Here is an 11,263-nt window from a genome sequence, read left to right as displayed (position 1 = left end):
ATTCTGTTTGAATGAATTTTTTCTGTCTTTTGCTGCGCTTGGGTGTTTTCACAGCAGTTTTCCACTTTTTTTCCCAATTTTCCATCAGAAGATGAACTTGCTCTTGTAAACTTTCGAAACTTGTTCAACTGAAAGTGTACTGCTGTCTTGGGAAGGGACCAGTGGAAACAACTGATGATGGCTAGACCACGCTAGCTTCGGACCGCCACTGACTCCCTAGGTCGAAACAGCGTCTTTGCTTCACTAAATTAAACTCACTTCATGTGATCCGTTTGGGTAAGGGAAGAGCGTCTGCTCTGTTAAATGTTCTGTTTCAGTCGTTTGCCCTGTGCTTGAAAATGGTTGTAGTCTAATAGCCTCGCGCTGTGGGTGAGTTCTAGTGTTGCATTTAGTCCGTTGCAAAAGCGTAACGTTAAAAAACCGGGCGCTGCCAATTCCAAATGGTTTATTTTACTCTGCCGTGATAAAAGTGGAACCTCAACATTGAATCACGGTGTATTAAGAATACATTGCACAATCAAATATTCTTCGCGCGAAATTTTGAAATTTCGAAAACATTTGTCACACTACACCGAACGAAACCAAAAGTAAACGCATTCATATCAAAACGGTTGAATGAATAAATCGAATCGGTTAAAAATGGCGTATTTCGCTAGTCAAAAAAGTCTAATGAAAATCATCGGGAAAATAGTGAAAACTTAAAAGTAATTTTGTGTAAAACTATCGTGAAAGTAAGTGCTACATTTCTGTGGAAATAATAACCGTCCAGTGTGGTCAAATAAACGTGTACAAATAAATGCGGCAAAAGATTCTCATTCATCTCCATTGTTTTTGTTCCGAGAAACTGCTTACTACGGACCTTTTTGGTCTTTTTTTTGTCAATAAGAATAAATTTCCGACAAAATTAGATAAATAGAATCAGAAATGGTATGGTACGGTCGATGGTAAATTAGAAACGACCTACGATTCCATTTCAATAAATATTTTGCTCGGATGCAGATGGTTGTGAATGAAGTCGGAAAGAAACACATCTGCAAATTTTTGCTTGATTTTGCCGAAAATAACATGAAGAATGGAGATGAATAAAAATAAATTTTTGTGACATTTTCGTTACATCCGAAAAACGTTTTCTTTTCTCCAATTTCAACAGATCTACAGATTGCAATCAAGAGTGGAATTTTAACATTTTATAAATCAAAGATAAAGGAAAATACATGACAAATAACCGAGACCTTAGAATGAATTTGTTAAGAACCATTGTTGGTGCGTATCGATAAAAAAAAGTGTGTGAAACAGAGAAAAAATACTGCGTTTTTACGAATTGTTTTCAAACCGTTCATTCCCCGTAAATTAATTTATTATTTGTTGCCAATAAGTGCTTGTAACTTTTGTAACGAACGAATAACCTGGACTGTCGATCGACCTAAAGTGTCCTAAGAGGTAAGTCCATAAACAATTTGTTTATTTTTGCACCGAAGGTAGAGGAAGAAGAAAAAAGACAACTTCGAATCGTGTGAGAATCATATTATTGTCTCGAACTGTGTGTTGTTTTGACGACGACCGTGTGTTCTCTATAACAACTCGTCAAAATGTTTTCGGTGTGTATTTTCTCTTCAAATTTATTTTCTTGGGCGCCTGGTTTTTATGTGTGATTATGAATGTCACGTGGCTATTGCATGCAATCGCATAATTCTGTTTTACAAACCTTTGCTTTTTCATTCAACAACAAAAAATTTTTCTTTCTTTCTTTCCGTTCGTTGTATATTACGACTTTTATAATATGGGCTGCATTTACGGCTTGTACGCAGCGGATGATTTCATTTGTTTATGTTTCCATTTTAACAATTTCGATTTTTCGTTGCGGATTTCAATTTGATCGTTCAAGAGTGTTGGTTGGACGGTGGGTAATTTCTGATATATTTTTTTATGATTTAAATAAAATCGTAAATGTCGCAATCGCCATGAAACAAAATGTATAGTTGTGCTACGGATTTATTGTATCGTTGAGTGTTCATTGATAGGCCAAAAAGGCATTCACTGCCACATTATTATGAAATTGTCAAAAAAGTGAGTGTAGATCACTGTTGGTTGTGATGACTGTTATATTAATTGTTGCTTGTTCAATTGCATCCGGTTAGTTTCGTGTATGAATATATGTATTCAATGAGTGTAGATTGACGAATTTTACAGAAATAAACTGCGTAATTTGTGGTTCTTAGGGAAAACAATTTATTCCATTTTTTTTTGAGACAATAACAAATTGTGTCCAATGGGAGATGGTTATACTAATATACTATACAAACTATTGCAACATATGACGACATATTTCCGTCAGCGTCAAGCGACATAAACTTACGTCAAAGCGTTTAACAGAAAAAGAAATTGTCATTGTTTGTAAAAGCAGCCGACTGGAGACAGTCGAGGCTGGTGTTGTAATACTTTGCTTAGGAGTAACGTCAATGGTTAATAGGTTGTATTTGGTCGTTGATAAATTTGTTCTTCGGATTCTGTTCTCGTGTGACGTTTACTAAATTGTGCTTAGAGTCTAGTTGTCGAGGCAAGAACCACTTCAATTTTTAGTAATAAATTTCGAATATTTATTGACGAACCCGGTTTTATGGGTTGGTTATAGGAAGTGAATATCACGGTGATTTGCAAAAAGTTTTGTGGATAAAATCGAGTCCCTTGGTCGGGCTTTAATTCTGTAGGCAAGCTATGCGCACAATGTACAGCTGATAAATCGAGCGATGGGTGGATATTTGTAAATTTCGTTGACCAGAAGTTTCTGAGGACTGTTAAGGATTTTCAAGGATTTCCATCGATTTTTAAGGATTTTCTCGTTCGGTTCTGTGAATTTTCGTTAGTTTTCTGGTTTTCAAAGGCTCTAAGCGTTACAAAATTCTCATAACGATTACATATTTAAACAAAAAGGTAAAACGATGACAGACAAACGGAGTGTGATGGCGATGGTGGTGGTAAAACTTACCATCCCATCAATACTCAACAATCTCGGAGCAAAATAGAATTCTCTAACTTCGCATATTCCCCTTAAGATCCCGAGATTTCTGTATGACGTTGGGAAGGAACGTTGTTTGTATGACCAGACTAGTGGAAAAACAGCCGAATCAAATTCATATCCAACTCGATATATATGATGTGAGGCAGCAATGGCGCGTACAGCAATTGTTTTTCGTTAAGTGATAAGTGTCAAAGTTCACTATCCATCTCTGTCCTCTACCCATGTTTGCGTAAGGGTGGGTAGCCTTGTAAAAACTGTCAAAATTTCGCTAGTGAGGGTTGACGAATAATTACTGTACGTGATCCAATAAGACCGCTGTGAAACTTAACGAAGGCTTTCGAAAATAATTGACGAATTCTAAACCAATTTCCTCAGCATTCTAATACGAATCCAATAACATTTCAGGATCGTCGGGATTGTCACACCAGATTAAACACAGATGACAGTCGATCTTTCATACAATTCACCGAATCTATCTTAACACAATATTACCATGGCTGAACCATTTCGTGCCAAACCCGCTTCGGCTATCACAAAAGAAGGATGGCTGTTCAAGCGCGGCGAACACATAAAAAACTGGCGCAAACGATATTTTGTGTTGCGCGAGGACGGCAGTCTGTTGGGCTACAAATCGAAACCGGAATCAACGGCACCTGCCGAAACGCTGAATAATTTCACCGTAAAACGATGCCAGATAATGTCGATCGATCGACCGAAACCATTCACATTTATCATACGCGGTTTGCAATGGACGAATGTGATCGAACGGATGTTCCATGTGGAAAGTGAAGAGGAACTGTTCCAATGGATGGAGGCCATCCGATATGTTGCGAATCGCTTGAATGCAGAGGAGGAATTGTCAATGTCACCATCGACTACCAACGATCAAATGGGCGACGTTGACATGGGCGATGAACTATCCGAAAAGTTTTCCGTACAAGGTACATCGACTGGGAAAGTTAGTGGCAAAACCAAAGTCGTGAGTATTGAAAATGTGTTGGACGGCCGGAGACATTCTCTAATTGCCGTTAATCGTTTTCAGACACTCGAAAATTTCGAATTCTTAAAAGTTCTCGGCAAAGGCACATTCGGCAAAGTTATTTTGTGCAGAGAGAAAAGCACTTCCATTCTCTATGCAATCAAGATCCTCAAGAAAGATGTGATCATCCAGAAAGATGAAATAAAACACACATTGACTGAAAATCGAGTTCTTCGTTCAACCAGACATCCATTTATAATTGTAAGTTGGACTTGTACGCCGAGTACTCATTGTTGGTAACTTTCGTAACTTTCCTCTTACCACTTTTCAGTCGCTCAAATATTCATTTCAAACTGCCGATCGTTTATGCCTTGTAATGCACTATGTAAACGGAGGAGAATTATTTTTCCATTTAAGTCGCGATCGAATTTTCTCTGAAGATCGGACCCGTTTCTATGGTGCAGAAATTGTCTCTGCATTGGGGTGAGTTGCTTACACCATCAGTAGTGCGTGTTGATTGGTTAATATACAATCTCTTTGTCCCTTTGCAGCTACCTGCACTCACAAGGCATCATTTACCGTGATCTTAAACTAGAGAATTTGCTGTTGGACAAGGATGGTCATATCAAAATCGCCGACTTTGGCTTGTGCAAAGAGGACATAACATACGGCTCGACAACGAAAACATTTTGCGGAACGCCCGAATATCTCGCCCCAGAAGTGCTCGAAGATAACGATTATGGCCGTGCGGTCGATTGGTGGGGAACTGGTGTCGTTATGTACGAAATGATGTGCGGTCGGCTGCCATTTTACAATCGCGACCACGATGTACTGTTCACACTGATTCTGATGGAGGAAGTGAAATTCCCCAGGAATATTTCGCTCGATGCTAAAACACTGTTGACCGGACTGTTAGCCAAATCGCCGAGCGAACGTTTGGGTGGTGGCCCGGATGATGTGAAAGAAATACAGGCACATCCGTTTTTCGCTTGCATCAACTGGACGGATTTGGTCAATAAGAGGATAACACCGCCATTCAAACCACAAGTGTCCTCCGACACGGACACAAGATACTTTGACTCGGAATTTACTGGCGAGAGTGTAGAATTAACGCCACCGGATGCATCCGCACCGTTATTGGGCGCTATACAAGAGGAACCTTTTCCTCAGGTAATGGAGAGATGAATTGGTTGATTGCTCGACTTGCTCGCTAACTTTTGTTTTGTGCTTCGATTTACAGTTCAGTTATCAAGACTTGGGTTCAACGTTGGGTACATCTTCTCATATCGCGGCCAGCAGTGGACTCAGTTACTTCAGTTATAATAATTGAAGGCTCGTAGAGTGAGTACCCAAATTTTTGTTTTTTTTCCCCAATTTATCGGTTGACTAGTCATCCGTAATGGATTATTGGAGTTGGTGCTCCCCCAAGAAAAGTTCGATAAATTTTCTCCACTGAGCAACCGCTCTTTATTTCACCCGATCAGCACCTTTTTGATCGAACTCGCTCGATTGAAGTCGATCGAAAGACGATGCACGTTTGCCAATTTTTCGCAACGATGTTTTGTTTATGGCAGCGGAAGGTCATACTGGCGGGACATACCTAATCTAGAGTGTAGCAATAAAACTCGGATCATATTTCATTCGATCGGATTGTTGTTGTTGTTGTTGTGTGTATTATATACACGCTACACATGCCGACGTGTTGTGCTTGCAATTATTTACTTTGGAATCAAAAAAAAAAACAATATTGCGATAACGCACGCTTCGTTGGAACATTCCAATGCGACCAGTCAACATTATACCGTACCATGAGTAAGATGCCCACCAATTATACTCAAAACGTTAATCGAAAAATCGGCGAAACGGCAATATAAATAAATAAATCATCCAGCCGTATACAGCACGTATACATACATGGTATACCTTAAGTTCACGGTAAAATGACAAATGTACAATGACTGTCCGAGGTGTGATATGTTGTCGCTGCTATAAGTGTTTGCCGATGACTGATATCGTTTGCTATTTTGTTTATCAAAGCAGAACGGAAGCGATTGTTTTGTTATTGGTTTTTTGATGATGTTCGGCGATCTGGCTATCGCCTAAATCATTTTCCCCGGAGCATTCTATAATTATTTTGTCAAACTACACAATCGGTTCCTGGAATGTATGTCGTTTATCAGAAAGACATGTCAATGTCGGTCAGATGGTCTTATCATGCACGTTTATGATTGTTATTAGGGGACGTGTGGTAGGTCTCTAAGGTTCTTACAAGAGATCTTCCGTGCGATGTTGCAAAAATACGTTTGAGCTGAATTGCACAGATTGTTAGAAACACTAGATTCTGGATCTCAAAAGATTTACTTTTAAATATGGGGGACAAACATACGAATCTTGCAGACCCAACACTCTGCAATTTTCTTGAATTTTCAGATCGTTCTCCCCGTAGAATTAAAGAAAATTCCTTTTATTTTTTGCATCTGAGTTCAAAATCCTCTAGTGTTGACGTAGTTTATGGGGATCCCATTATGATTCCTTTAGATCCGCATATTTTAGAAAGATTCTTTTGAAAACGTACCTACCGAAATCGAACGCATTTCTCAATAGACTTTTTGATATGTGTGAAAGATGCACCCTAGAAGTTAAAACTACCATCAAATCCTCGAAGCTTATGAGTCTAGTTGATCAAAAACCGAAAACATGGAGTTCTGTCCAGATACATGCACGTTACGTAGTCGTGCGGGATTTCGTTGGAAATGTAATTACGAGTACTTTCGGGGCAGATAAGATATTATTGGGTTTCAAATTCACCTACACTGAGATATCAGCAGATCTGATAATTCGGCGAACTTGTAACGGTTCCCTGACTGCTACTCAGCTTTCCAATGACATCAAACATTCACACGATGGATGTGCTTTTAAGACAGAGCTTGTTATTGGAAATTTTTGGCAGTAATTTCGGTAATTTTGTTGGTAATTTCTATGACTTCAGTAATTTTGTCAGTAATTAATTTGAAGTGGAATTTTGAGAGTAGAACCTTCTACTCGAAGATTTCTTGGAAATATTTGATCCAAAAAATATTTTCTCTGGAGCATGTACGGCTGCTGACCTTCAATTTCGATATCAGCGAACAAAAATATAAATATATTATAATATAAAATAACGAAATTAATTTAAAAAATTATGTTTTGCCCTGTCCCTTTAAAAATGCCTAAATTGTGAAGGCTGGTTACGGCACTGGTTGAAATTCTTGAAAATAATTGTCGGAAGTTCGTGGAATAGTTCAAGAATTGTATTTCTCCAAAATATGTGCGGATTCAGATTGAACCATAGCCACGGTGGCGTTGAACAAAAGTTAATTAAAGTCGCGACACCTGCTCTGATATTTTTTTCATGATCATTGAGGGACTCGAGAACTATAAGGAAACACATTCAGTTCGCGAATCCATCCAGCCGTTTCGGAGAGCCGGCACTCATGACCGTGCGGGACCGACGAGTCAATTTGAATACAGATTGTTATCGCAACGGATAGATGGACTAATTCTAAGCTAATTCGTGTTAAAATGGCTTCCCTCGACAACCTGACCACGTAGCCACAGCCAGCTAAAGTCGAAATTTCGACATTTTTAAATGGTGATATGTCCAAAATGAATAGAGTTTGAAAGTCTTTGAATGGCGATATTGGTAGAGGATTCCATGCTCTATTGAACGCCGAGAATGGATTTTACAAAATTGTTGTCTGAATTGTACAATATTTGAAAAAGTTTGTTTTCACCATCCCCGGCGAAACTTGAACTCATCTGTAATACACAGATCGATCATGTCACCAACAAAACAATAATGCCCGATCAGCCTGCATTCTTAGCTTTACAACGATACCAAACATGCTACACAAGGCTCACAACAATTATCTGCTGCGACGTTTTGTTTGCTGCAACGTGTATATAATACGACAAAATTTTCAATTTATCATCGATATTCAACTGTCTGTTTCTTTAAGATGAGTGGAATTGTTATCCATTCTTCAAAAATAAGTGGTTTAAGTAATTTGAACCAATTCTTACATTGATTACGTGTTTACGTGTATCTATAGTCGGTTAAAGCTGATTTCGCTACTTGTTAGAGAGAATTTACCACAGGTCAGGTTGTCGAGGGAAGCCATTTTAACACGAATTAGCTTAGAATTAGTCCTGCTATCAGTGGCGATAACAATCTGTATTCAAATTGATCGGTCGGTCCCGCACGGCCATGAGTGCCGGTTCTCCGAAACTGCTGGATGGATTCGCGAAGGAACATTCAGGGTCCTTATAGTACTCGAGTCCCTCAATAAGAACATGAAAAAAAAATCAGAGGTGGTGTCGCAACTTTATTTAACTTTTGTTCAACCCAACCGTGTAGCCAAATCTGATTGAATTCAGTTTTCACATTCGGTCTCCGAGATCATCATTTCACCGAAATAATTTCCAATTTCAGATTCAAAACTATCTAATGGCATCGATTACAACATCAAATGCAAAGAATAATAAAAGCAGCTTCTTCCATTCGACATCTTTTTTACATCCGTGTTGATTAAAATAAGAGATAGTTAATGTTGTGGTCGTCACGTCACCGTTGTAAGTAAAAAAAAATAACAAACAAAAAATTATTAAAGGAAAAAAAAATATATTTAAAGTGAATTTAGGAAATATAAATAAATTGACTAAGCTAAAAAATAAATTTAAATAAAAAAAATTGAAGTAAAATTTAAAGAAAACAAAAAAAAATATTCAAAGAAACTAAATAAAGAAAAGGCCTATGAAACTTACAAAACAAAAAAATAAAATTGAAAGAAAAAAAAATTAAAATTAAAAAATAAATTGCAGCGTCGGTCGCACATTTAACGATTAATATATTTACTGCTCGCCCTTTTTTTTAGAAAAAACAAAACAAAAAAAATCTTAAAATAATTTCAATAAAATGTAAATGTAAATATCAATCAATTTAAGAAAATGTTTGTGTTTGTAAATAATTAACATTTTTAATTTAAAAAATAAAATAAAAATAAAAATTAATTTGGAACCAGTTGCAAAACATTAAAAAAAATTGTTAAACTAAGAGGCCGATGTTCATGTAAATTACACTGACATCAAAGGCAGAAAAGAAAGAGCAAAACTAGTGGGGAAAATTAGGCATCCACACCAGGCCATTATATAAAAGAATTCAGTAAGAGGTCTGTAGCCGCTACAGATTCGTTTTTTCATCGGTGGAAGGTTCTTTGTCTATTAGTTTCGTCTTCTGACAATCGAAAAGATGCGGGAAAGATCGAGACACGATGCACATAGACGGGGGTTCAGTGGCTTGACACTACTCCGACAATTTGATTAAGTCACATCTTAGGTCAAGGAACAGGTTAAGTCCAGATCTTGCAAAAATAACCTTAATCGTCTTATCTAGCCAATAGATCGAAATAGATTTGATTTGTAGTCGGCATCACTAACTTTCCGTTGCGCACATAATGAGTAATGAGGTGGAACCTGAAATTGACCTGTTTCGAGTTTTGACTTTTAAAACGTTTTCTATTGTAGCACAGGTACAGGAAAGCCCACTGTTGTTGACTATAGATCATACCACCTTCCATTTGTTGGCAAGCTGGAAATTTACAATTAAAAATTGTAAAAGAGTATTTGATGTGATTTTAACAGTAACCAGTGATGACTTCAGATATATTTTTTTAAATTATTAGCCAGACGCTTCCACCAAATGAATTTTTTTTTAGATCAATCGAATATCGAGAAAATTCGTTATTCATTTCCCCGTCAAAGATGGAAGAATTTATTCTTTCCTCTGGGCAGGTTCTCGGAATGCAAACCAACTATCTGATTAATCTACAAAAACCAAATTTCTGTTGTTTTCTACCTGCAAATTGTTGGTCAAATTCATTGGGCAAACAGTCTTGAATTATTTATTTAAGAATTTTAGTCTTGAATTAAATGAGGTAAACGTCAGCGGTCGTTTGAGTGTTTTTAAGGTCAGACCTCACGTTTCTTTATTACCGCGAATCGCCTAGAACAGATTATACTGGAAAAGATGTTTCAATACTGAGTTTAGGGAAGCGAGTTGCATATTTGGGTTAAACTTTTCCTAACCTCAGCTTTTTTACTAGCCTAACAGACACGACTCGAAAAAAAAATATCTGAAAATGTTGCTCTAGTCCACGCCGAAGAGATTTCGAAAAGTTGATTTTGGGATCATATCGGATTTTCTTTCTGGTGCAAAACTTCAGTCTATGTGAACAAAAATTACGTTTTAGCGAATAAATATCCCTTCCCAGGAAGACCCAGTAAGACCGGTTGCAATGTTAGTAGCAATGCCAGTATAATTTCACTGAACAAAAACAGTGTCAAAATCTATAGCAAGTGCACATTGACAACCCCAATTTTTTTTAGATACTTTTCCGCACTTGTATCGAAATAACGACGTTTGATTTGATTACGTCTGAATTCATTTTTTTTTGAAATTTTGCGGCGTTTGTCTAAAAAAGTATAGTGTGAACTTCGTTGCATAAGTTGATTTTTGTAGCAAACCGCTGGTATGAAGAAAATAGAACTAGGACTTTAATCTACATTGTGCAACACGGTGTACAATATACGAAATTGTCACCATATCTTCTTCTCCGATAGGAGCCGGGAGCCGTTTTACTATGGACACCAATCCATTTTTTTCCGTTACAGATTTCTACCAATTTATACTATATATTGTTCCATAAGAGCCACCTCGGTGTCTTTATGAACTTTATATGATTGTTGCGAACCATAACTAAAATGTTCTAAAACTAACTGTTATACCTACCATGGAAGTATACGCAAAAAAAACTTTAAGCTAAAAATTATCGAATGTTTTCCGATTTTCTATATTTTCAATGACATAAACACAAAAGTAATTCGATTTTCATTTTGTTTTGTTTTGGTTTTGTGTGAATTTATCATGATAATTATTAAAAATCTAACTAAGCAACAAATTGTGTCAATATTTTTATACAAACAAAAAGAAAGAAAAAAAAGTTGTCCTTTAAGACTAGTACACACGTCGCGCACAAGATTATTCACTCAGTCCCCACTGCATGATCTATGAGTTTACTTAGAGCGACGCCATATATCGTTATTTTAGGTGGCTCACTTCTGAAACACCGATTGGGTGCCTATATAATTCACACAAATTTCGGTAAATTCGTAATTAGATTAGGTCCTTCTGAATAAATGCTTTAATACAGGAAACCTCAGTGAGTGGA

General features: G+C 37.1%; 1 protein-coding gene across 2 annotated transcripts; it reads left to right on the top strand.

Moving 5' to 3' along the window:
- The first annotated feature begins 631 nt into the window (after positions 1-631).
- On the top strand, positions 632-8,959 carry LOC119076679 (RAC serine/threonine-protein kinase). Of its 2 annotated transcripts, none has more exons than XM_037183576.1 (8): positions 632-731; positions 1,159-1,440; positions 3,425-3,998; positions 4,062-4,259; positions 4,330-4,481; positions 4,550-5,168; positions 5,239-5,339; positions 8,470-8,959. In XM_037183576.1, exons 3-7 carry the CDS (start codon positions 3,513-3,515, stop codon positions 5,326-5,328), a joined length of 1,545 nt encoding a protein of 514 aa, XP_037039471.1. In that variant the 5' UTR covers positions 632-731; positions 1,159-1,440; positions 3,425-3,512; the 3' UTR covers positions 5,329-5,339; positions 8,470-8,959. The 2 variants fall into 2 exon arrangements, with proteins under 2 accessions (XP_037039471.1, XP_037039472.1); XM_037183577.1 differs by having other exon boundaries at positions 695-784; positions 1,151-1,440; positions 8,470-8,908.
- Positions 8,960-11,263: the final 2,304 nt, after the last annotated feature.

This window comes from Bradysia coprophila, unplaced genomic scaffold (assembly GCF_014529535.1).
Source record: "Bradysia coprophila strain Holo2 unplaced genomic scaffold, BU_Bcop_v1 contig_232, whole genome shotgun sequence".
NCBI classification, from domain to species: Eukaryota; Metazoa; Arthropoda; class Insecta; order Diptera; family Sciaridae; genus Bradysia; species Bradysia coprophila.
Note: the sequence above shows the minus strand (reverse complement) of the source record. Positions and strands in the feature narration are given on the sequence as shown.